At 56.3% G+C, this 26,217-nt stretch overlaps 1 protein-coding gene across 13 annotated transcripts in view; it reads right to left on the bottom strand.

The window, feature by feature from the left end:
* Positions 1–2,936: 2,936 nt before the first annotated feature.
* CAMK2B (calcium/calmodulin dependent protein kinase II beta) overlaps positions 2,937–26,217 on the bottom strand; it is a 137,409-nt gene continuing 114,128 nt past the window's right edge. For 3 of the 13 annotated variants that reach the window (XM_050937442.1, XM_050937444.1, XM_050937447.1), the window contains 9 exons: positions 18,828–18,872; positions 14,991–15,039; positions 12,077–12,205; positions 10,883–11,011; positions 9,380–9,493; positions 5,327–5,402; positions 4,934–5,028; positions 4,051–4,285; positions 2,937–3,526 (listed from right to left, as the gene is read on the bottom strand). In XM_050937442.1, the coding sequence (XP_050793399.1) occupies positions 4,053–4,285; positions 4,934–5,028; positions 5,327–5,402; positions 9,380–9,493; positions 10,883–11,011; positions 12,077–12,205; positions 14,991–15,039; positions 18,828–18,872 (870 nt within the window). In that variant the 3' untranslated portion in view covers positions 2,937–3,526; positions 4,051–4,052. The remainder of the gene's footprint in view (positions 3,527–4,050; positions 4,286–4,933; positions 5,029–5,326; positions 5,403–9,379; positions 9,494–10,882; positions 11,012–12,076; positions 12,206–14,990; positions 15,040–18,827; positions 18,873–26,217) is intronic. The other 10 variants (XM_050937445.1, XM_050937446.1, XM_050937448.1 and 7 more) reach the window with 4 other exon arrangements.

Below are 26,217 nucleotides of genomic sequence, written 5' to 3'. Positions count from 1 at the left end.
GCAGGTCAGCCAAGTGCAGACCCAGTTTGCTCACCCTGCCAGCCACTGGGACGGCATCGAACCCGGCGACTGTCCTGGAGTGGGTCAAACGGTGGCCAGGTACGTGCTGCTTGTCAAAGGCACAGGGCCCATCGTGGGGCAAGTTTCCCCACCAATGGGAAGGGTCGAACCAGCCGCTTCAGGATCTATATGCGGTCAGGCTGTCCAGAAAGTGGGTTCTTGGCCGGCGACCCTGTGCCTTGCAGGTTCTCTCCCAGACAAGGGGCAGTCTTGGTGCTTGGAGATGCTGTTCTTAAACCCAGGCCTCTGGGCAGTCTTTGTCAGTGGGGAGAGACAGCGCCAGGCAAGGAGAACCCAGGTGATGATAACGACACTGAGACTAACAACTCTGCTCACACCGAAACACGACAAACCGCAGCATGGAGGTCGCTGTGGGCCCAGAGGATGCGATCCCGGCCGCGGGGCTGTGAGACGGGAGTGACCCCCCACCAGACCCTCACTTCTGCGCAGGAGAGCAACTGTGTCGGCCCCTCCCGCTGGCCCCTGCTCGCACGAGAGCAATCGCTGAGTTCGGGTGCAGGGTGCACCGCACAGGGCCCAGCCCACAAAGAGGAAAGGGCGGCTCTGGCTGCTTGCTGGGGGAAGGCGGGGGAAAGAGAGGGATTAGTTGGGGATGTGGTGCAGTTAGTTTCTCTAGCTGTTTTCTGAGCTGCCAGAGCCCCCGCCCAATAACAAAGGGAGGCTGAGCGTTACTGCTCTTGGTCAGTGCGGGCCCTCCTGGCCAGCCCCACACCTGCCCCACATTAACGCAGAGCCTGGCCCATCCCCCATACTTTGCCCCCCGATATAAACGAGAACGCCTGGATTGGCTTGCTACTATACGCAGACCATCCCTGTGGGTCACGAGCCATCTTATACTCCACCCCTCAGAGGCTCACACCCAATCCCCACAGGGCACGTGCCCCCGCACCCCATCCCCACAGGGCACATACTCCCATGCCCATCCTGTACCGCATTCTCCCATCTGCTTGTTGCCTGGTTACTTTCACGCCAAGTGGGCTTTGCCCCTTCCCAGGGCAGTTCTCCTCCGCACTCTGCATGTCATGGCCAGTCACCCGGCCCCACGGTGCCCCTCACTTTCCACCAGGCAGAATTCCGCATGCTGGTGTCCAGCCAGGGCTAAGCCTGGGGCCCTCGGCTAGAGAGAGACGGACATGGGCAAAGTTGGCAGTGCTGGCACCATGGAGCTGGGGTGTCATCACTCCCATTTGCTCCTCTAGCGCCTCCAGCTGCCCTGTGAGCAAACCAGCCAACTCTCCTGCCCCCGACTGCCTTTCACACACCCTGACTTGCTCCGTGCCCCCTATGGCCCCCTGCCCCACCATCAGTCGCACCTCCTACTGCCCTGGCCCCTGCCTCACCCCCACTTACTGCTGCCCCACCTGCTTACCCTATTGGATCACCCCCACTGCCTCCTGCCCCACCCTTACTGCCCCCACCTTGCCCCCCCCAGCTACCCCTTGCCCCTCCCCCACAACCCATTCACCTCCACAAGCCCCGCCCACCTGCCTGGACCCGTCTCTGTGCTCATGCCATGAGAGACGGGGATCCCTGAGCCAGCCCATGTGCACCAAGCCTCCCACCCCACACCCAGGCTTGCCTCGGGGCTCCCAGCCCCAGTGTGCTGCGGGGGCTGGGAAGCCTGACTGACACCAAGCCAGATGGCTCCGAGGACACCACTGAGCGAGCCAGGTTGAGTGCCCTGCCAGGGCACACGTCCAGCCTTGTCCCACACAGCCAGCGGCCCAGCTGGGAGCAAGGCTGTAGGGCTCCAGGAACGAGCTCCCTGCCCAAGACCTTGGCAGTGCCAAGGTCTTCCCCAACTGCCACTTTAACTGGGGTCTGTTGAGCGCGCCCCACACGGGCACAGCCAGCCATGGCAGCAAACAGGTCAAGGCCCGGCTGGCTCCATAGAGCAGAACTCAGGCGCTGACAAGGGGGCGAGCCCACCGCTGGCCCCTTGAATACCCCAGCCCAAGCCTGCTCTCTTCCCCCCCTACATGTGACTCAGCCTGGACTGTCCAGCCAACGCTTCTCTGGGAGAGGGGCCAATCGAACACCCTGGGGGCTAGCAGTGGCAAGGGGCTGAACTGGGATGGAGGGCACCTGCTCACTGAACATGGATGGGGCAAGGAGGAGAAGGAGGGAACCCTACCCAGCCAGAAGCCCACACCCCTGGCAGATGCAGCAGTCACTTGGAAGGGCATCTTGGCTCTTCACTCTTGAGGGAATCCAGCCCTGTGGTGGTACTGACATCCCTCAGAGCCCGGTGCCTGCAGCTCTGCTCACACCTTTGAGCTGGAGACAGGACCAGAGAAACCCCCGTTCGCTTTCCTCTCCCCTATGAGGAATCCGATGGATTGCTGGGCAGTGGTGGGCTTAGCTGGAGACCATGCTCCCCTGGGACTGGGTTGCTGGGATGCTGGATATCCCCTGGGGCTGCTGGGGGGAGCAGGATTGACCCTGCCACACTCAGCTCTCCACTTCGGGCTTCCCTGCCCATCCCTGCCCATCCCTCTGGAAATTCAGTGTCTGGCACTAGCCAAGAGCGAGGCCTTGGTGTGTCACCCTCATGCCAGGCCTCCAAGCTCCGCCACCCGGGGACCGTCCCTGAGTGGATTTGGGCACAACCACACCACCCCCAGCAGCCCTTGGCGAGGGGGTCTGGGTGCATCTCACAAGCTCTAGGCCTTGGCAAGAATTTGGCACATCTCCACTTCACAACACCCCCCTTCTACCGCCCCCCCCCCCCCGGGTCGGCGATGTGTGGGAAAAGCCAGCCGTTGGCTAGCGGGGGACGGGGTGAGGATCCAGGCACAGCAAAGCCACGGCTCCAGCGACCAAACCCACCAAAGAAGAAACGAATGAGGCGTCCGAAGAATAGTAATGTCATTGTCATCAGAACAATCCACAAGCACAACTAGAAGGGGAAGATCCAGGGAAGCCCGAGCGCTCGGGAGCAGAGTCCGCTGTCGAGGAACGGTTCGAAAAACAGGTCACAGATGTCCAAGCGCAAACACGACCACGGGACACGACCACGGGGAAGGTCCATGCTTCGACAGAGAATGCAAGTCGTCTCGGCGGAGCGCCGCTCAGTGCGGGGGCGGGCAGCGCGGGGGGTGGGCGGCGCGGGGCTTTGGAAGGAAGGTTTGTATCAGAGTTGGAACAGTTTCATCGCAACACCTGCTCACCTGGCTGGACAGATCGGGGGGGCAGGGACGGGGGCGGCTGGATCTGGAGAAGTCACGGCCAGGCTGGGCTCGGGGTGGGGTTGGGTTTATTTTTTTTTTTGTTGTTGTTTTTTTTTTTTGGTTGGTATTTTTCTGCAAACACAGGCACTGGAAACGGGCAGGGGGAGGGGGGACACGTGCATGCGGGCGCGTGCTTGGCACCGCTGCTCCCGGCTAGCGGCTCAGCTCAAATCACCGTCTCCTTCGGGATGAAACCAAAACAGCCAGCGGTAGCTCTGCAAGACACAAACACACACATGCCGTGGGCCGGGCCTGCGCCGGCACAGCCACCGGTGGAGACGCGGCGGAAGGCCACAGGAGTTCAACCACACCGGCCCTTCTGGCCGCAGAGCTGCGTCTACACCAGGGTTCTGCTGACATAACAGGAGGGGCGTTTTGTCACTCTCCTAACCAGGACAGCTTCTTAGTGTAGACTGGCCTGTGACCGGCTGCTCCTGTTGGGGGCTTCCACCAGAACCAGACCAGCTGACCCATCCCGTCAAGGGTCCCTCCTCGTGGGCACAGTCCTGTACGCAGAGGGATCTCTGCCAGCCCAAAGCAGGGCTGGGTCAGCCAGGACTGGTTCTGGTCTCACTTTCCCCAGCAGCACTGTCGGCGGGGAGTGTGTGTTAGGTTGGGGGGGCTCTGGTTCTGATCCCACCTTCTCCAGAGCAGCACCGCAGAGAGGGGAGACCAGGGAGGTTCTGGTTCTGGTCTCACCAGCACTGGAGGGTAAGGGCTGCTCAGACTCTGGTCTCACCTTCACTGCAACGGTGCCACGGGTGCCCCCGAGCAGTGGAAGTGGACATTCTGCCACTTGCCATCGCGGCGGTGCCAGACACGGGTCTCCTCGGACTGGCTGGTGCGGGGGCGGCCCTGCCCGTCAATGTACTGCGTCAGACGGATGTAGGCGATGCAGGCGGCGTCCTCCCCGATCACATGTACGTGGGGGTTCAGGATGGTCGTGTGGATGGGCTTGTTGTTTTTGGATAACACTGGGGAGGCAGAGAGTCACTGTGAGCTGGGGGGGCCTGCAGCCCGGAGCCAGGGGGATGGGCCAAGGGACCAGCGGTGAGTCCAGGGCACATGGCGACAGCCTGGGAGACAGTCTTGCGGGGTGGGGGGGCTTGTCATGGGGGGCCCTGGGGTGGAGGCAGCTTTTGGAGGATCATGGGGAGGGGCAGGGCTGTGGTGAGGCCCACTGGGTCAGAGCCAGGGGGTGAGAGATCTTGGATATGTCTTGCTCTGAGCATCAAATCCAGGGCCAGGGCCCAGCCAGAAGGACCTTGGTTGCTGAGCTGGGCTTGGCCAACAGGACCCCTGGGTGCCAAGCCAGGCAGGCCAGCAGGAACTCCGAATGCCAAGCTGGGCCAGATGACAGGCCTCCAAGTCCTGTGCTGTGCTGGCCAATACGACCATTGGACCGGCTGCCAGGAACCCCAGGCACTGAGCCACATCTGCCCAGCAGGATCGTCAGATTTCCAGCCAGGCTGGCCAGCAGGACCTCCGAGCCCTGCGCTGGGCTGGCCAGTGTGACCCTCGGGCACTGAGCAGGGTCAGTGAGAGCCTGGAGGCTGAGCTGGGACGGCTAGCAGGACCCCTGGGTGCCAAGCCCCGCCCTGGCAGCAGGAGCCCTCACTCACAGTTTTCAAAGTAGAATCTGTGGAAATCCATCCCCTCGACCAGGTTGCCCAGGGCTTCGGGTTCGAATGACGTCAGGCCTGGGTCGCAGATCTTCCTAGAAAGGAAAAGCGTGGCGATGAGTGACAGGGCAGGGCCCTTGGCAGCACCCCAGCCCCACCCAGAGAGAACTCACTGCCCCATGGCCTGCACTGCCAGCTGCCTCCGCCAAGACTCCCATGCTGGCCTGGCAGGAGGCTGCCTCGGTGCCCGTCTCCCCACCCAGCGGGCAGGGCCCCTCCGTCCCCACCTGGGCTTGGGTTCCCCGAGGGCCTGCCTTGGCTCGCAGCATGGCATGGGGCTGGGGAGACCCAAGGAGCTCCACACCCAGCACCGCTTTGCCCAGGGGGACTCACGCGTAGGCCTCGAAGTCCCCGTTGTTCACGGCCTCAATCAGCTGCTCGGTGATCTTGATGATTTCCTGCTTGCGGGCTGCAGGGCGGAAAGCGGGGGGTGTCATCAGGGGGTGGGCACCGGGGGGAGCCCCTGGCCCCCTGGGCCAGACCTGGCAGTTACCCATGGGTGGCCAGGCTCACCACGACCCACAGTCTGCTGGTTCAGGGCCACGCTCAGCCCACAAGCAGACCCCTTCTGCCCTGGCTGAGGCAGTGTGTGTGGGAAGGCACATACGGAGGGAGCCCGTTCTGGCACTGCCTGGTGGGCACCCCAAGGGCTTCTGCCTCCAGGGCCGACAACCGGGCACTGCCTACCAGAGCAGCAAGCCCTGAAAAACCAGTCAGCTCTAGCCCCTTCCTCACACCCTCCAGGCCCAGCCCAATAACCCTCCCCTGCCCCATGTCCACAGCTCCCCTGTGCCCAGATCCAGCCCAGGTCCAGAAACCTCCCATGCCCCATTCCCAGCCCGGTAACCCTCTGGTACCCCTTGTCCAGCCACGCCCCATAACCCTCCTGCAGCCTGTGCTCCAGGCCTCCCCCTGTTGATGTGAAGCAGGCCTGCGGGAAGGAAAGGGGCCTGGGAGATGCCCAGGTGACCCATTTAGCTCAGTGCCCATGCATTATGCAGTGGAGCCGTGGCTCAGCTCCCTGCCATGGCTGGCTCCTCGGAACAGCGCTTGGAAACTTCTGGCCTGCCCTGCGGCATCCATTTCCTGCCCCCTGGCCCCGCTGGGATCCCCCCTCCTTCCACACGGGCCAGCCAGCCCTGCGCTGCCGTGCTGGCGCAGAGCAGAGCTGAGCCTCTCCAGGGGGCACGGGTTGGGGTCAGGGTGTCATAGTGGGATGAGCGAGGGGCGATGCAGGCCCTGAGACACTTCAATCCAGTGCGGCGGGGGGGGGGGGGGCGTCTAACCCCTCTCTAGCTGGCACCCCCAGCCTCGAAGTTGCTGGGGGCCTGGAGCCTGCTCCAGATGGGCTCTTCTTGCCAGGCACCCCAGCTCCCCTTTCTCTCACTGTCTGGCCACAGTCCCTGCTTGCCCACAGAACAGCCCCTGCAAAGAGGACCACGTGGGGACACCCCATCCCTGCCCAGCACAGCTGGGGGAAGGGCTCCAAGGGAGGCACACCAGGCAACAATGCCAGTGGGGGCAAGAACTCACTCAGTGCCAAGGCAGAGAGTGCCCCACCTGCAACGGGCAAGGCCTGGGGGCCAGCTGGCCTGCATGGAGGGGATATACAGTCATAGTCCGTCTTGTCCGGGCTCCTGACTGCATCAGTGGACAGCACCAGATGGTTCAGCAGCAGCCAACAGGGGCTAATCCACCTCCCACATAAGTCTCCTTCCTGAGGCTTTTTTAGCCCCGAAGCATGAGGTTTGCTATCCCTGCCCAAATCTGCTGCCACTAACTGCGCTAGCTCTGGAGGTTCTTGTTATCCACACAACCGGCCAACCCCTTTGGCCTCAACTGCTTCCAGAGGCAGGGGGTTCCACTGGCTAACTGTGTGGAAAAGCATCTCCCTTTATCGGTTTTGAATTTCCGTGCTCCTGAATGGCGCCCTGTTCTTGTGTTTGGAGACGAGAGACCAGATGCTTCCCCTGCTCTACCTCAGTCATTGTCTTCTATGCTTTTATCCTGTCCTCTCTTATTTGTTGCCTCACGAAGGGAAACAAGCCGTTTTTTCAATCACTCATCCCAGGAGTGTTACGCCAGGCCCTTGTTCCTTTCCCATTGTGCACTGAGATTGGGGAGGGGGGGGGCTGGTCCTGCCCACCGGAGCCAGATGGGACCGGCCCACTGATTTCTAGTCTTTTTCGGCAGTGTTTAAGAAAGCCCATAGACACCATATGGCCCAGTGGAGCCAGGCTGCGTGTGAATAGCATCCAGGGGCTGGGTGGCTGCCCAGCGTCTCTGGGCGGGGCTGCGTGGGGAACTGACGGCTCGGTTATTAGTTACTAGTCATGTTACTGGAGCCCCAGACCAGGTACCCAGCTCAGGCTGATAACACCGCTGTGGTTAGAGCAGGAGAGCTCACCACACAGACACACTGACCCCAGGGCTGGACCCTCAGGCCAGCCGATGGCTGTGGGCTTCTCCTGGCTTCCTTGGCTGGAGGAATGGGGACGCTGGCTCCATTGGAGAGGGACAGGGTGAATGAGGACTGGCCCAGCCCCACAGGAACATCCAGCAGGGACTTACACACACACACACACACACACACACACCTGGGCCAGAGGGACCTTCCCGGGGGCAAGCCCTTCCTCCCTCCTTTGCCCAACAGACTTCCAGTCCCAGAGCCTGCACCCATCCTTCTCGCCTGGATTGGCCGGGCCCTCCATGCGACTGCCCCACTGCTGAAATCTCCAGCCTATGGGGCTTCCCCCACAGGCCCCGGACTCTGGTGCTCACTCCCTCCCCCGGACCCAGGTGCTACACGCTGTGCTCTCCTGGCCGTCCCCCAGACCCACTCACTCTCCATCCCTGCCCCTGCTTTGGCACCGACCCCCTCCACAGCATGGGCACAAGAGCTTTCTCCCCTGCCGCCTCCCTGCATCGCTGCCCTCATTTCCAGTGGCACCTTTGTTTTTCCCGCACCCAGCTCCCTCCCGCTCAGCACCATGAAGCTCATGCCGCCTCCAGGCCCGACTGGACACCAGGGTCCCAGCCCAGGGCCTTGATGCTTCTGAGGGGTTGAGCCCCTGTGGTGTAACCCCAGCTCCTCTCTCTGCTTCACACCACGCAGACGGGAGCCGAACTAGGCCCCCTGAATGGTGCCAGCCTGTGGCCGTATCAGAACATCAGCTCTGCCCTGAGGGAGGGACCTTGTGCCCTGGGCCCCGGGGTCAACAGCTCACACCCTCTTGGGATCAGCCAGCCAGCACCAGTCCTTCTGGCCCCCTTCTGTGCCCCACTCCCTTGGCCTGGGTCTGCTCCCCACCCTGAGTTAGTTCAAATTCCTGCCCCTCCGCAATAGCTCCGGTTAATCGTCCTCGGCACCCAGCACAGCCTTCAGGAGAAGGGTCTGTCCCCACCCCAGCCAGCTCCAGAGACTTCCCAAATCCTTCCCCGGCCCCAGCCCTTACCTGTGAGCCTGCTGGTCATGGCTGTGCCACGCAGCGCTCCTCCCTGCTCAGCTCCCCACCCCTGGCTTGGCAGCTCCCATTCTCCGTGCCTGCCCCTGGCTGTGAGCTGTCAGCCAGCCCTGTAAACGATCCGCGCCGGGACTCCCAGCACCCGGGACACCTGACTCTCCAGCGGCTGGGCAGGAGCCTGGAGCCCAGCGCTCAGGGGACGCTGGAGACAACCGTGAACTGTAGGCACCTGAACAGCAAAACGCCCCTCCCGCCAGCATACGTCTGTGCCAACACCCCTCAGTCCTGACCTGCAGCCTCCTGCATCCCCAGGATGAGTGGGAATGGTGGTGATACTGGGAGACTGGAGTGTCTAAGGGAATTGCTTGTGTGACTTGTGGTTAGCCAGTGAGGTGAAACCAAAGTCCTCTTTGTCTGGCTTGCCTTAGAGGTGGAAAAACCCCAGCCTAGGGGTATAACTGCCCTGTTTAAGCAATTGGTCCTGAACTGGCACTCTCAGTTGGGTCCCACCAGAACCGCATCGTCACACCAGCCCTGGGCCGCCCCCAGCTTGGCCGTGACCCTCCCTCCTGACCTGCAGCCCCCTGCTATCCCAGCCCTTGGGTCCCCTCAGCGCTGCCAGTGCCCCTCACTCCCAACCCACCGTCCCCTGCTAGCCCAGCCCTGGGCTCCCAACCCAGCTCTGCCGATGCCCCTCACTCCTGACCCAGCAACCCTCTCTGATATCCTCGCTCTGCCCCCCCCAACTCTGCCAATGGCCCTTTATGCTGCTGTGCCAGCCTGGTGGTTCCCACATGGGCATTGCGGACAGGTTTGGGCTCTGTGCCAGGAAAGCACACGCTGAGACCCAGCCCTGGAGTGGCTGCCAGGGCAGATTTCAGGGCTGGAGGCAGATCCCCCCTCCCCGAGCCCTGTTACTTACGCAGGGGAGGCAGAGGGTTCGTGACGGCTGGAGATGGGCAGGGCTGGCTGACAGCAGTGTCCGGGGGCCCGGAGCCCCTCCTCACAGTGTTCAAAAGGTCAGTGAACCTGGCGGCTGGGCCAGAACGGCCAAGAGACGGGTGAGACGATGCATGGAATGGAAAAGTGACACAGGGAGGTGCACAGGGAAGGGTGGGATTCAGCTGGCCTGGGACGCATGCCCTCCCCACTGGACCCGAAGCCAGGCAGAGCCCCTCGGGCGGGGGTCTCTCCCCAGCACCTTCCTGCTGAGCAGAAGAGCCGAAAAGGGGAGAGCGCTGGTTGTTTTTACATTCAAAATCCAGCTCTCCGGAGTGCAGAACACGCAGGCCTGGAAGCGAGGAGCCAGGGAGCGGTTCGGGAAGCGGGGGGCTGGTGAGATTCCCCCCACTGTTGTTTATTGCCCTAGTAATGCACTGGGGGTGCATGTTCCTGGCCCCCTCTCGGTGGCTGACTCGCAGGAATGAGTTTGTTCCAGCCCCAGCTTGTGTTTTAGCTCTGGAGGGCCCCTGCGCTGGACACAAATGGCCCTTCCTTGGTGGGAAATGCAGCCCTGAGCGCCCCACGTCCCCCCGCAAAGAGATTCCCCACTGAGTCAGGGACCAGCCTGCTTCAAAAGGCAAAAACCAGCGGGCGAAACCTTGACAAGCAAAACCCATCTGCCCTGCTGGCTGTTGGCACCATGTGGGAAAGGAGCAAGGGGCACCAGCCATGCCCCTCTCTGGGGAGCACAGCAGCCAGCACTCGGCTTTGCTCCATGTGCAGGGCTCATGGCGCAGCATTGCCAGGCGGGCGCCGTGGAGCTCAGCTCTGCAGCGGGCATGGGGTGGGCCCACTGTTCCCTTTTATCCCAGCGAAGGGTGGCCGGAGTCCAGCTCTTGGTCTGGGCACCATTGGGCAGCAGTGAAATAGGGGTGGCAGGTGCCTACGTTGGGCCCTATCCAGCCCTACCTTGGCGAGGGGCTGCGGTGGGCATAACTGCGCCGAAAGGGGCCTGGTTCCTTTCAAGCCAAAGGAGACAGAGCATGTCTAGAAGCCTCTGCTTTGGCCAGGAAGAGGGCCGTGATTGGGTCTCATTGGTAGCCCAGTCCTGGCGGGCAGGCATGACTAGAACCTGGGGCCATCGGACAAGGGGGAGTGCCTAAGCTGAGAGCGGTGGCAAGGCCCGGGGGGTGGGCATGGTCCCTGCTGGCTGCCCTGGAATGGCAGGCTCAAGGCTGAGGTGAAGGGAGTCTGTACAAGGAGGGGAGTCCCCACAAGCCGTGTCCAGCTTGGCCTCCACACACAAAGCATAGAGCAAACGCCCAGACCTCAGACCAGGAGCCCTGAGGGAAACTAGTGAACGGCCCGGTGAGCCGTAGCCCCCACCGCATGCAGCCAGAGGCGCCCGATGTACGACTGCCCCAGTTCGCTCAAAGCCTCCAGTGCCGAGCCGCAGGCCCCCTCCCTGAGTCCTGCTACTTACACTGGGGAACAAGAGGGGTCACCAAGGCTGGAGACGGGCAGGGCTGGCTCCCGGCAGGCTGTGGCCCCTCAGCGTCCAGGGGCCCGGAGCCCTTCCTCACCGTGCTTAAAATGTCAGAGAACTTAGCGGCTGGGATGGGACAGACGAGAGAAGGATGAGGAGACAGGTGGAATGGAAGTGTGACAGAGAGGAGGAGTGCAGGGAAAAGCCAAGAACGCCTGGCTTTGAACCCCAGCCCTGCAAGTGACTCGCTGCGTGGCTTGGACGGCCCCTTGCCATTCTGGGGATGGTCATGATTAGCCGACCAGCTCCTTTGATCCGTGTCTGTACAGCACCTGCCATGGAAGGGTCTTGGGCTGTGCCTGGCACACGTAGATGTGCCAGTAATATAAATAGTAATAGTGACCTCTCGTGCTCTGTGTAAGTCTGGAGATTGGTACTGGGCTGATCAATAGGAGGGAGCGATCCTGGCAAATCCAGCTTATAACGCTGCTGTTTGGAGGGGTGCAAGGCCCTGGGGGGAGGTGGCAGCTCTGCTCCCTTGGGGTTTAGGGGAGAGTTCACGCAGAATCCCAGGGAAAATGCCGGCTGAGTTCAGTCAAGTGCTGCAGGAACGGGCCAAGGGCAGAGACGAAAGGGAAGAGGGCATGCTGGGGAAGTGGGGAAGCATGGCCAGGGCTTTAGCGCGAGTCTCATGATAGTTGCCCTCTCTCTTGAAGCCCCAGCTCCTGGAGGCAGGTGATTACCAAGCAGAGGCTCAGCTTTTTCGCCACAAGCAGCACCTTCCTCGCGGTGGTGGTTGCGGAGAAAAGCTTGTCAAGTAACCCAAGCCAGGTAACCTAAAGGCTCAGAAACCAGGCAGCAAAGAAATGGAACCCAACCTTCACTGGTCCTTTTTTAAAAAAATAAATCTCAGTCAGATGTGATGAGGCCAAGCTCCGGATTCTGAGGGCCTGGTTCATTTTGTTTGATTGTCTCACGCCAGCATCACTGTAACGTGAGCGTCTCCGGGAGCCGGGCCTTCCAGGAAAACTGCACCCATTGCAAGGCTGGCTCTCAAACTGTGAGAGGCGGCAGATCCTTCTCTCTAGCTTGGCTCCTGGACACTAGGACCTCCTGCCCAGGCTCCAAGGGCCAGGCATCTGCATGGCTGATTATTCTGCCACAGAGGCCCCAGTCACACCTGCTACTTACGCTGGGGAGGCGGAGGGTTTGTGACAGCTGGAGATGGGCAGGGCTGGCTGGTGGCAGGTTGCAGCCCTTCGGCGTCCAGGGGTCCCGAGCCCCTCCTCACCGTGAATAAAATGTCAGAGAACCTGGCAGCTGGGACAGGACAGACAAAAGAATGGAGAGAAGAATGAGAAAACAAATAGAATGGAAAAGCAGCAAGACAGGAGGAAAGCAGGGGAGAAGCAGGTGTGAGAGGAGCAGGTGTGGGAGGAAGTCTGTATTGATTTCCAATACCAGGGCTTCCATGGAGGTGTCAGGGGCAGGGAGCGAGGCCATGGACTTCGCGGTGCTAATTTCACTCTAAGGACCCTCGTTATTAATAACAAAACCAACGTGCCGTGGCAAAGCCCCTCGGTGCCACAAGGGGATAACAGGCTCTGCGGCGCTAGCCCAGGTTGTTTCCTTGTGACAGGAGGCAGAAGGATGGATTCATCCTCCAGAACTCACCCCTGCATCCCAGTGTGGGTTAGGGGTGGGGGGCACGTGATAGCCGGAAAGGAAAGGAACGCTGAACACGCTAAATGCAGACCATGCTCCAGTGCTGCATAGTTGAGCTGGCACAAAGGGAAACCCTTCCCTGGTGCAGGCAGCCGTCATGCCCAGGCACAGGACTCAGTACCAGCTGCGGGTAGAGTGGAGACCAGAAGGGACGAAGTAGGAGCAGACGAACGGTGCAGCGATTTTGCGCCATTTGCAAAGGCCCAGAGGCCAGCCGTAGCTTGCTCCAGGGTGAAGTGGAGGGGACGTATCTGCCCCTGCAGCTGCTGAACAGAGGGGAGATGTGGGGCAGAGTGGCTGGGTTACTCCCTGCCCTCTAAGTGCCATGTCCTCGGCATGGCTAGCCATTATAATCCCCTCCCTAACCTGGATCCCGAGCGAGGCCTGCCCTGTGTCCGCCCACATGACAGCTCTCCTGCCTGAGCCTTGGCAATATTCCGCTTCCCGGCTGCATCCCTGGGGGGCACTGGCTGTGGGCACCTGCCGGATGCCTCACATGAGATGGCAAAGCCCCACAAGATCCGCCCGGGGCCAAGGCAGGGTGGTTCCCCACAGGACATTTTCTAGCACTCCGGCCACGAGACCACACGGGATGGGAGAGTGGCTGGATGGGGTCTGTGGGACCCAGCCCTGCACCGCGACACACCCCAGATGAGCAGCCCCAGTAGCTTCCACAGGGCTCTTGGCTGGGGGAGTGAGGGAGAAGATACAGCAGGAGAGGACGAGCTCCCAGGGAAAGGAGAAACACTGGCTTTAACACCGAGGGCTGGGGAGAGATGACACAGTGGAGCCCCGAGGGGGTGTGAATACAGAGAGAGACCGGATGGTACATGGAGGCCCCAGGCTGGGAGCCAGGACTCCTGGGTTCTATGCCCGGCTCTGAGCCTGACCCCCTAGGTGCCCCATGGCACCGCCCGTAACTACTGACTGTGGTAACGCCTGCTCTCTGATGTGGGGCTGGTGCCCGGAGCCTGCCAGAGGCTGAGGGGACGCTGGCCGGGACCCTGCAGCCCAGGTACCAAGGGTGCAGGAGCTGCGGAACGGCAGAGAAAATCGGGTTGAAAACCAAGTCCCAAAACCCTGCAGGAAAAGGGGATGTCGGTCTGGATCCCTGGGGGAAGTCCCAGCTCGGACCAGCTCATCGCTGGCCAGGCACAGGAGAGGAGCCCAATTGCACCCACACCGGCCTGCAGCGAGAGCTAGCCCAGGGCATGCAGAGGGACTCTGTCCCAGCCCGCCCCCAGGCCACACAAATAGCGCACCCTGTCCCAGAACCCTCCTACCCCTGGCACACGCACAGCAAGCCCCATCCCAGACCTCCGCCCCGGCACATGCAGAGCAACCCTGTCCCAGACTGCCCCCCCCCCAGCACACACAGAGCAAGCCCAGTCCCAGAACCACCCCCCAGCACACGTAGAGCGAGCCCTGCCCCCAAACCACCCCCCCCAGCATATGCAGAGCGACCCTTCCCAGACCCCTCCCCAGCACACGCAGAGCGAGCCTCGTCTGACTCCCCACAGGTTCCACAGACTGACTGTGCATTGTGCGAAGAAATACTTCATTTTGTGCGTTTTAAACCTGCAGCCTCTTAATTTCATTGTGTGTCTCCTAGTTCATGTGTTATGAGATGGAGTAAATAACACGTCCTTATCTACTTTCTGCACACCAGTCATGATTTTATAGACCCCCCTCAGTCATCTCTTTTCCAAGCTAAAAAGTCCCAGTCTTATTAATCTGTCTTCATACAGAAGCTGTTCCATGCCCCTAATCATTTGATTGCCCTTTTCTGAACCTTTTCCAAGTCCAATATATCTTTTCTGAGATAGGGTGACCAGATCTGCACACAGTATTCAAGGTGTGGGCGTACCATGGATTTATATAGAGGCAATATGATATTTTCTGTCTTATTATCTATCCCTTTCTTAATGATTCCCAACATTCTGTTAGCTTTTTTGACTGCCACTGCACATTGAGTGGATGTTTTCAGAGAACTACCCACAGTGACTCCAAGATCCCTTTCCTGAGTGGTAACAGCTCATTGAGACCCCATCATTGTATAGGTATAGTTGGGACTCACCCATGGAATTCAACTCCTGGTCCTCTCCACTGACTCCTGCCAGTTCTGAGCAGTGGCACTGCCCAGGCTGGGGGAACCCCTCCAAGCTGCCCCTAGATCCCACTGAATTGAAGTGTCTCTGGTTTAGTGTCCCCTCTCCTGTCCCAGTCCCGTCTTCCCCAGTCCCTCATTCTGCCCCCTCGCTGGGCAGCTCCCAGCCGACCCCACAGCCACCCTTCTGGCCGATCACTCAAGGCTGCTAACGCAGAGAAGCCAGCTGCCAGGCACTGCCTGTCACACCTTGCTGCCCGGCAGGGCTGTTACCTTTCGTGTCCTCGTCCTCTATGGTGGTGTTAGTGCTGTCGGACGATTCCTGCGAAGACAGGCGGGTGGGAGAGAGACCAGAGACAGTGTTAGCCAGGGCTGGGCCAGGGTGACCCAGCGTCCGGGCCAGAGCCCCAGCACAACCCATGAGCCTCGTCCTGCATCTGCCCCACACATGGCCCCTCTGGAGTGGCCTATCAGGGCCCCACTCCTGTCCAAGGCTCTGGAGCTGAGAGTGACGCTCAGCAGCACTGTGATGTGGTAAAGGCAGGACAGCTTCGCAAGGCAACCCCCTTCAGTACTCTCCCCCCCGGGCCTCCAATTCACATTTGGGGACTTTAGGAAGATATATCTGCCCTCTTCCCCCAGTGGGGCCTTAATTCCCCCCCGGGAATGGCCTGGAACAGCTGTACCCACGATGGCAGCCAGGCACAATCTAGTCGACTGAAGATCTGGCTGCTTGCCCCTCACTGTGGTATTGGGGAGGGGAGCTCTGCTTGCCCTGAAGCTCCTGAGCAAGGCTAGCCCAGGGGGACTCAGGCATGGCTCACAGTAGCCAGGTCTCTCTTGAGGCTCCCACTCATGCCTCCTGCCTGCAGCCCCGCCCCTCCAGCGCTGGTTCAGCAGGGAAGGACGGGGAACGGCACCAGGGACCCCTTGCAGCACCGGGCAGGACTGCTGGGAGAAATGCTGCCCTTTGACTCTGGGCCAACAGCCCTCCCCACGTATCACGCCAGCCTTGAACAGAGACAGTGACCGACCTGTCTCGCTGCCATCACGGGGTTGGGGGAAACCAGGTTTCCGGGGCACCCCCGGAGCAGTGTGCGCCGTCAGTGCTGGGCTTTGAGCCGCGCCAACGAAAACGGGCAGGAAGTGCCCAGGAGGGGCCAAAGCCTTGGCTTCATGTCTAAAGGAAGGGGTCATCCAGGGATGGGTCATCTGGCTGCCAACATACATCACCAAACAGCGAAGGAGCCTGAACTCAAGCCAGTGCCCAAGGCTCCACCGCCATTACCAACACTGTGAGCTAGCCAGTCCCTGCAGCAAACCCATGCGCCAGTCCCATGCCCGGTCCTTCAGGAGGTGGACATGACCCATTAGATCGCCCGGTCTCCTCTAGGAGCCTTTGTAACCATGCTGCACACTATCGTTCTGAGGCCTTGCTATTCACACCACGTCTTCCATGCTCAACTGTTAGGCAATCGCCAGTCCTCGGGCCACAAGGTGGTGTGGGACAATGGAGAACCAGACCCAAGTCCCGTCTATGCCCTGACACCAGTTGCCTTCTTTTAGAGTGACTGAGATGTAGCTAATTATGGAGCATGGTGGAAACAAAGCCTTTTCCCCACCAGTTGGAGTAAAATTTTAAGATCCTCAAGCCACAGCCTGGCCAGGGAAAAGGCCCTTAAACCTCCCACCCCCTTCAACTGGAATAGAGACGCCATCTTCCCTCTGAGCGAGACCAGCTGCCAAGTTTTCTATCCGGGGAAGAGCCACCTGCATGGCAAGGCCTTCTGGTGCCACCTGGACAATTAGACAAAAAGGTCTCTGGAGAAAATAGGCCAGGTCCTGCTTGTTCCACTTTCCCTTGTTCGTCCACTTATGCGGTGAGTAAAGCGGCTAAGAGGTTGCCTGCCTGCTCATTTTTCTCAGAATAATTTCTGCAATGCACAAAGGGGAACAAAACCAAGTGTGTGCGCCCTGTTGTTTCCATGTGATGTAGAAAGCAAGCCCGTCTGCCCTGGAGTCTCTGCCGTGCCTGGCACCCTTGCCGGATCGTGACAGCACAAATTAGAGCAGTGACGCTCAGTGAACTAAGGGGAGGTTTCGCGCTGTTCAGCCTCTTTACTTCAGGTTTGTCAGTGTCTGTTTAACTCAAGCCATCCAGAAGCACCTGAGAGAAAGCAGGACTCTGTTGCAAATTCAAATAGATCCTACAATTCCATCCTGCATCGGCTCGTAATCCCCATGGCAAAGACCTCCAGTGCGGCTTCCACCAACCCCAGCGCAGGTTAGTTCTAAGATGGAAAAAACCAGCTTTTGGGACACAAGAATCCTGCCTCCGCCCCTTTGCAGCCTTTTTCATCCATCCCAGAGAACCAAACCGAGGGCACAGACCCAGCCGTTGCAGGGCCCGTTTAAGAGACAAGCTCCTTAAAACCCAACTCCTTTCGGCCACTGGGTGACTGATGTGTGTGTGCAGCCCGGACGCTGGGGCCATGCCCCACTCTTTTTGTATTCCCCAGGTGGGGCAAAGGGAGCAGAGGTACAGCAGACACTGCTCGGGATATACCAGTCCCTGGTGGGCACACAGCTGCCAGGGCCTTGATATACCGCCCGCCCTGGGGACACGCCAGCAGCTATGGCAGCATCCTGCTCTCCTGGCGTCAACACTGATTAGGAGTCGCTTCCCCGAAGTCAATGGGGCTGCGGTGGGGGCAGAATGATGGCGGAGGAAGCAGGATATGGTCCATGGGGGGTTCCCTGGAGCAGGCTACACAGTGCTCTCGGCTTGGGATCAGTCACTGGCCCTACAGACCGGGGTAAGGGACCCATCAGGCTATTTATAGAAGCTGCACAGGCAGGTGGAAAGTCCAGTCAAGGGGACACTGAGGCAGATACAGCGTGGGGGCAATGGCTTAGCTCCTAAGGGCCCGATCCTGCACACCCTCCGCCACAAATGCACTCCTCAGCGAGGCAGGAGGCTGCGGTGCCAGATAGCTGGGCCAAGCGGGAAGGAGGGGCCAGAGGGAAGGGAATTGCAAACTGTGAATCTCTCCCTACTGCAGCCGAACCTATTCCCCACCCGGCTCTGCCTGTGCCCCACCCCCCCGGGGAGTGGGGATTGCCAGATGCACCAAGGGAATGAGTAGGAAGTCGGGGATGGAAAGGGACGATCAATCCCTGCAGGGGAGAATGGGTGAGGACAAGATGCAGGCTAGGGAGGAGGTGCGGGCTGTGTGAGAGCAATGGATGAACGTGGCATGGAGAGAGTTTATCAGTCCTCAGCCAATCTCAGCTCTGGGGCTGTCGGCTCACTTGCTTCTCCGTGGCTGCGCTCGGAGCCAGTTCAGGATCTCTGCTCTTGGACTGGCTTCTCTGGGGTCAGAGCAGAGGCTCCTCACCACCCTCCCAACCCCAAGCAAGTGCCCCACTTCCAGTTGGCTGCCCGTTGGGCCAGCGAACCCCCCACCCCTGGATGGCCAGGGTGAGGAGCAGCAGAACGGCATGCACAGCAATACACCCGCTGAGAGGCAGCCAGTGTATGCTCCGAGCACGGAGCCCACTGCTCCCATGGGGCTCTGAACCCCGAGCCACTAAGGCTGGAGCAGAATGGGTGGCAGAGGCCCCGGCTGGCATCTTCCCACCGACTTCAGGGGCGTTTGCGCTTGATTGGTAACAGGGCAGATGAGGAGGGGCGGCCCCTGGAGGGGTGATCACTTGCTGTTAGCAACAATTCTGCAGGAGACCTGGTGGGAGCGAACAGCAAAACTCCTACTAACTGTACTGGGGGCAAGGTTCCCCTCAAGAGTCCCAGTGCACATCCAGGGTCTACCCTCCAGCCTGCTCGCCCACGTACCGCGCTCCATCCCTGTGAGCTCTGCAAGGAGGCTGATACCCAGCAGAAGCGTCTGATGGGCCAATCTGTTCCCCTGGACAGCTCCCTAAGGGGCACCCAGCTCCTGTTCTTTTATGCTTCAGAGAGAGACTGGAGCACAGTAAGAAGGAAAAGCCTGAGCCCGGGCTCTGTCCCCAGAGGTGAGAGCACACAGCTATGTCAGAACATATCCAAAATTGCAACTGGGCCAAGGGCGAAGGAAAGACAGGCAGCAGTACCTTAATGCCGTCCACGGGGTTATGGATAACGGTGGTTTGAGGCTCCTATGGAAGAGAGACAGAGGAAGGAGAAGAAAGACAGAAAGGAAGGAAAAAAACAACACAGTAGTCGGAAGAGAGGGAAAGACGGATCAGAAAACGGTGACAAGAACATGAAGGGGAGGGGGGAGACAGAGGGGGGACGGACCCAGAAGAGAGCAGGGAGGGGGGAGGATGGAGGGAGAAAAGCAAAAGGTAATTAGTTCAGCCAAAGGCAAATGATTAAAAAAAACAGAGAGTGGCAGAGTAAACCAGGAAGAGAGAAACGGGGTTGGGGGCTGGATCTCCATGAATGAAATTGAATCACAGCCCAAGCCATGGCGAGGGCAGCATGAGCATCTAGGCGAAGGTGAGGGGGGGGAATGGAGAGTGTGAAGCTGAAATTGGATCAGAGCCTTCTGAGGTGGGAGGTGGGAGGCATGGCAGGAAGGAGGCAGGGCTGCTCCGGACCTGTGCTGCCAGCACCCCGATACAGGCTGCACCAGGGAGCCCTGCAAGTCCCCATGAGCCCAAGAGCAACCTTGAGGGCAAGGCCAGCGCCATTCACGGGGAAGGGGCGCCCTGCTCCAGATGCCAGCGGGAAGGCAGCTAGTTGCCTGAGCATGGAAGGAACGGCCCTTTAAATGTGCCTGTCTCTGGGGAGCGCTCTCAGTGATCATCAGCCAGCCCAGATCTCAGCCATGAAGGAGCCTGGGTCCAGCCAGAGGGGAAAGGCTCTGCCAGCGCTCCAGCTGGGGGATTGTCTTTACTGCAGCCTTGTGTTTGGGATGTGCAGCCCCCACCTCTCTCGCCACCCAAGGGCTTGCAGGTCGGCGGCACAGAGCTCTTACCTTTGCCGGAACACGGCGGGGTCGCAAGATGGGCTTGTGTCCGGGAACTTTACCATGCGCTTACCTGGGAGTAAAGGGAGGCGGGCAAAGCCCCCGTGTCTCATCAGACACACAGCTGGACTCTCTCTGGCACCCCTGTGGGTTCATATTGACGAAACAGGTATTGGAATGACCAGAAAACATCTGGACCATTGAATGCTGGTGAGCTGCTGCCTGGCTTAATCTCACTCGTCATATGCCTGGTCCCCTCTGTGATGTAATACTTGAGCGGCTGCATCGTGAGCCTCGCTGCGTGTGCGAATCACCATGCAGGAGAGGGGCACGACGGAGTGCGAAGAGCTGGTCTTCCACAGAAACTGTCAAGCCCCTTTGGAAAGCGGAGCCCCATGGACACCGGACAGGCTATGGGGTGTGTGTGTGGTACAACTGGGAACTCCCCACTTCCAGATCGTTAGCAAAAGGACTCAAGGCTCTTGCAGCTTTTCTGCTCATCCCTGAAGATGAGTCTTGCAAGCAGACTCCTCCCACCGGCTGAGTTTGCAGCTCAGAGCACATGGCGGGAAGGGGATAAGACCTAGTTCCTTTTGTTTGGGGTTAGCTCTATGCTGCATGGACTCGGGGCAGGGGGTAAGGTATTTCTAGACAGACGGCAAGAGATCCCCAGGCTAGGTGTTGCCCTAAAGGTCAAATCGTGCTTGCTGATTACAGAAGCCTTGTGATGGGGTGTCTACCCCCTCAGGGTAGAGCAGGCTGTCAGGCAGCGCCCGGGGGACAGCCAGAAAAGCTAACTGATGATGAGGGGCAGGCTGAGCTGGTATAAAGCCAGCCAGCTGAGAGCAGAAGAGGGCTGGCCGGGTAAGCTGAGAGCTAGGGCTTGGGACAGCTGAACAGAGCTGGAAATCCAGGGTGAGAGGGAGAAGCAGCGAAGGATGATGAAAAGTTTCAGATTGGGAAGAACAGAAAGATCTGTCTCTGAAGGGGAGGGAGCAGACGGGCATGGAAACACAAGTAAGGAAAAGGATCGACATCTTAGGTTGACGCGGGGAGATGTTAATCCCTTGACAACAGCAGAACGGATTAGGTGCTGTATCAGAGATCGAGGAGGAGCTCAAAGCAGGCAAGGTGGCGATTTAGTAGAACGTACACACAAGGAACAGGCTGAGAAACTTCTTAAAACCAGAATCTTACGTGCAATAAAAGCAATTTGCCAGCTACCTAAGTCTGTGACAGAAGCAAGAGGGGTAACGTACAGGGTTCCACTAGGCACGGCTGAGGATGTAATTAAAAAGGAGATGAGGAGAATCCAGTGCTGATTAGCAGGAGAGGGAGAGACCATAAACTGTCCACAGCTGTCTGAATAACATTTAAAGCTGCAGCGGTACCTGATAGGAACTCAACTCTGCGGGTTTAAACCATATACCCCAGCCCTTTCACTGCCTGTCAGGGGAAAACGAGGGGTGGTAAATGTGGAGAAGTGCAGGGGAAGAACACAACTACAATGCGGCAGTTATAAAGCCAGCGCAGCACATGAAGGGTATGTGGCCGCAGAACAGGCTAGAGAGAGACAGAAAATTAAAACCATCCATAAAACATCCTACACAGATGCTAACACAAAATATTCACATCGGAATTTGGAGGAGGAGGAAAACGAGCTGCTGGCACAACACCATGCAGTTCAGGGCAGGGAAGATGATATAAGGGGAATAGATGAAGATGCACCGCTTGCAGGCAAAGAGAAATTGATAGGGTTTATGACCAATGTGATTGATTGCAGTTTACAGAACAGGGAAGAAGATGACTGAAAGATTAAAAATGATAACCAAACTGACAGAAAAGTATTCGCATATCAGCAATCTCTAGATAGACCAAGTGCATGCAATTTTAAATGAAGGTAATAATGCAGTTAAAACAACATGGTTCTAATGTTTTGTTTTTTTTGTTGGAATGCACATAGTTTAATAACACTTGGCCGGGAATGAAAGAAAGCTGGGTTTGAAATGGAACACCAACCTGATGAGATACGTGTCCAAGAAACATAGTTAGTGAGAAAACTCATGTTTAGGCTTTCAGGATATGATGTAATCAGACGTGACAGAGAAATGACAAGAGGAGGAAGGTCTAAGTTATGTTGGTATCGATGTGCAGAACTTATGTTTTGAGTACAATACTGTTGAGATCCCTCTGCAGAATTATAACACCTTCATACAAATCTAAAATGTTTACAACCCAGATAAAAAAACACTAGACAATCTAGAATTGGAAGAAAATATCAGGGGGGAGCCGTGTTAGTCTGTATCCACAAAAACAACAAGGCGTCCAGCGGCACCTTTGGTGGATGGGACTTTTTCATGTTTCGATCTGGGAATTGCAAGAAACAATATGGCAAAGTAATGCAGCTGGGAAACAATAAAGAAGACGGAATGGGAAGTGATCACTTGCCTATGCTAATTACATATCAAGGTCAAGGTAATGTTGAAAACTCGGAAGGAATTCCTACCTGGAGGCTTAGAAAACCAAACTGGGAACGCTTTAAGAGTAGGTGTGCTGAGTATCTAAGTACCAATTGTGTACATTATAATCTAGAGGAATTTCATGACAATATAATAAAAGGAGCTGTAGCAGCAACCAATCTAGCTATATGTAAGCTATCAAACTGCCACAAACTCCGAAATTCAGTTCCCTGGTGGAACAAAGGTTGTCAAGCAGCATCTAAAGAAAGAAATACGGATACAAACAAGCCAAAGGTACAATGAATAGCAAGGACTTAATGAGCTATAAAAGACGTAAAGCAGTGGCACAAAGAACTATTAAAAAGGCAAAGAGAGATTTGGAGAAAGTATTATGAGAAAATGAACAAAGATTCAGAGAGAGAGAAACCAGGTAAACGAATGAATGGGATACAGAACAAAAACAGATTAGACCTGGACTTACAGTAAATGACGAAGTCGAATGTTCTAACTAAGGAAAAAGTGGACATTTTAGCCAAAGAGTTCCGAAAAGCTAGTAGTGATACAAAGCAAAGCAAAGAGTTTTGTGAACCAAAAAGAATGTTTGCTGAAGAAAACTGTAATACAACGATGAGACAGTGAATGAAAATTTCAGCATTCTGGAACTCAAGAAAGCTAATAGACAAGAGTAAACCTACAGCCCTATATAAAGATACCACATGTAGTGCAATGCTTAAGCACCTACTGGAAGGCAGCATGAGGGTTTCTTTTAAACGATATAATAATATCTGGGAAGAGGAACACTATCGGCCGAATGGAAGCAAGCAGTGGTTATACTGATAGGAAAACCTGGCAAAACATGCACGAGACCTGATGCATGTCGAGCTATTCTGCAAAATTACAGAAAGAATGAAAAATGAGAGCTTAGCAGCATGCTTGGGAAAAAATCAAAATTACGCACTATGTCCAGAGCGGTCTCAGGAAAGGAAGATGCACAGCTGATCATACTGTAAGATTAAAAAGAGAAATACAAAACCCTAGGAGGAACAGAGTGTTCCTGACAGCTGTCTTCTTGGACACTGAGAAAGTATGACATGCTGTGGAGGGAAGGCTTTCTGTAGAAACTAGCCACGACTGGAGTAAGAGGAAGAAGGTTCCAGCGGGTAAGAGACTACTTAAGTGATAGAACTAGGGTGACAAGGTGTCCCGATTCTACAGGGACAGTCCCGATTTTTGGGGCTTTTTCTTATATAGGCTCCTATTACCCACTACCCCCGTCCCAATTTTTCACATTTGCTGTCTGGTTGCCCTAGATAAAACCATACAAGTAAAGATGCGGGCAGCGTTGTCAAATCTTTATAAATGAACAAATGGCTCTCCTCTGGGGGTGTTATCAGCTCAACCCTGTTTAACTTTATGATTAATGATTCTCTGGGGAGTATATGGGCAGGAATAGTTATTATCTGATTTGGGGATGACTGTGCTATATAGACCCAATATAGAAGGCTTCCGATAGCTGTGGAGAGAACCAATGAGATGCTCGGGGGGGATGTAGTTTCAGAATGGGGAGATATGCAGGGATTTAAGTTCTTGCTCGCTAAAGCTAAGATCGTCCCAAAGAGGAAGACTGGGGAGGAACAGAACATCTCTCTCTAGACAGGGCCTGTTGTTTTCAGTTTTTATTTTATTTAATTTCCCCCTGGAATTTACAGTGTTTATTACAACAACAAAAACAGGTAAAAATCAGTGCAAAAAACTACTAATAATGTTTCTGGGTAAATATCGGGGTTTGTTTTGGTGGATGGAAAGATGTGGGGGGAGTATTCAGTAGATGAATGCTTTGAATTCTGTTCATCAGTGTGGTTTGAATGCAGAACTAAGACAGAACTCAAAACACAATGGCCTCTCTGAGGTTAAGAAAACAATAGATCTCAAGCAATGTATTGTAATTTCCTAATAAAACAAGTTATTTTTATATATCTGAATGATACAAAAGTAGGGTGAAACTCAGAAAACACAGAATAATATTTTTTGTAAAACCCAGGATTTTTTTTTGGTAAAAATTGGTTTAAACTGAAAACAAAGGGGCTTATCTGTATAGAAAAAATACAAGTATCTCAACATTTGACATAGAATATTAGGGTCAGAAGGTCATCTAGTCCAACCCACTGCTCAAAGCAGGACCAATCCCCAAACAGTTTTTTACCCCAGTTCTGTAAATGGCCCCGTCAAGGATTGAACTCACAGCCCTGGGTTTAGCAGGCCAATTCTCAAATCACTGAGCTAGCCCTGAAAAAATAGAAGTGGAAAGGTCATCAAGTCCAGCCCCCTGCCAGGATCAAGTACTGATTTTGCCCCAGGTCCGTAAGTGGCCCCCTGAAGGATTGAACTTACAACCTTGGGTTTAGCAGGCCAATGAGCAAACCACTGAGCTAGCCCTCCTCAGGAGTTATAGCCAACAGCAAGCTCACTTGGAAGGGTCATCTAGGTAATATCGAGATTAAATGTAAAGCTAGGATGAATCTGCTTCAAAGAATTGCTGGGAATGCTTGGGGTATGCCAAGCCTTTAATTCCACTTCTAACTCAACACTCGAACAATCAGAGCCGAGCTGAGCCCAAGCTCTGCGAATCACAGGTGGTGTGAGTATCACGATTCCGTTGTGCGGGCTGCAGGTCACAACCGGAGAAATGCCTATAAATGGAAGGATGAAATTGTTAGATTTCACCTTTTGGGCGAAGGTTAATGGAAACAGAGAAGTACTAAATGAATAGACGAGGACTGCTGGGAATTAAGTAGAGAAGAAGTAACTGGATGCCACAAACTCCCAGGGTCAAAAGGTGGGTGAAAAGGAAGGTCTGATGAAATTAAAATCTTTAGTCCTGGGAAATCCACCTACAGCTGGAGGGTTGGCTGTCCACTTGTGGAGCTGGAATTATAAGAACATAAGGAAGAGCAGGGCTATCAAATAGGACGACTAAGATTTCTGAGTTTATACATAGAAAATAGGGTTAGCTTTGCTAAAGCTCTACTGACGGTTCCAGAGACAACAGCACGGGCAGAGTGGAAATGGCCTTTGTATCCCCAAATTTGGAATTAAGAGATCTACGAGCCTAACCAATTTTGCAGCCGTTTGATGGCCAAATTGATGGGTGTACTGCTGGCACTGACGTGAAGAAGGGCTGTATGCCCAGCTATGGTTGTTATCCTACCTGACTTTTTACTGGGTGTAACGACAATTAGAAAGGAAGCCTTGGAAAGCAGGAGTGACTTATTCAATGAAATATTGTTCTTAACTATGGAGAGAGCACAATTGGGGGTGTGTGTGTATATATATAGTAACAGTGTGGATTCCGGGGCGTGTCGGGACACTGGGCAATGAAATGGCAGATAAAGCTGCAAAAACTGCCTTACGAAGTGAGGAGATTGAGAAAACAGGACTTCAAAAGTTTAGTGAAGAGAGAACTTGCAAAGGAACAGGAAGAACTATGGTCCCAAGAGGAAAAAGGACAACGGTTCCATGAACTATGTCCCCAACCTGAGGATAATGGTTTATTAATAGCTACGACAGCTCTGAATACAGGTACTTCTGTTCTTCGAACAGCTCGCTGTGGTCCGAATGGTAATTTATATTTACGAAACAAGCACAAAGACCCAGCTGAGCAGCTGTCATGGTAACGCAGGGAGGATTCCACAAAAAGATTCTTTCTCAAGAACCGAGAGGCCGCGAGGTGAAAGACTATCGTCGGAAAGGACCAGTGAGAGCGCCGGGAAAGTGGGGCAGCCGTAAAAGAGAATCACTTCGCTTTTCGAAGGATATTGGGCTCGGGGGGGAGGATATAGGATTTTGATGATGCGAGAACGGCTGCTGCAGCATAAAATGAGAGGAGAAGAAAAAGACAGAACAGAAGAGGGCTGCAGGGTACGTAATCTGGAGTTTGGGCAGGCAAGGCCAGAGGAGGGGGCTGGAAGATGGAGAAGGGGAGCAGAAAAGGGAAATAGCAACAGGATCTGGGATCAAGTAGATGGCAGTTGCTAGACTTAGAGTCCCTGGTCTGGAAGCCGGAGGAGTGGG

Source organism: Gopherus flavomarginatus, chromosome 2 (genome assembly GCF_025201925.1).
Source record: "Gopherus flavomarginatus isolate rGopFla2 chromosome 2, rGopFla2.mat.asm, whole genome shotgun sequence".
In the NCBI taxonomy this organism is placed as follows: Eukaryota; Metazoa; Chordata; order Testudines; family Testudinidae; genus Gopherus; species Gopherus flavomarginatus.
This window is presented reverse-complemented; position numbering and strand designations above follow the sequence as displayed.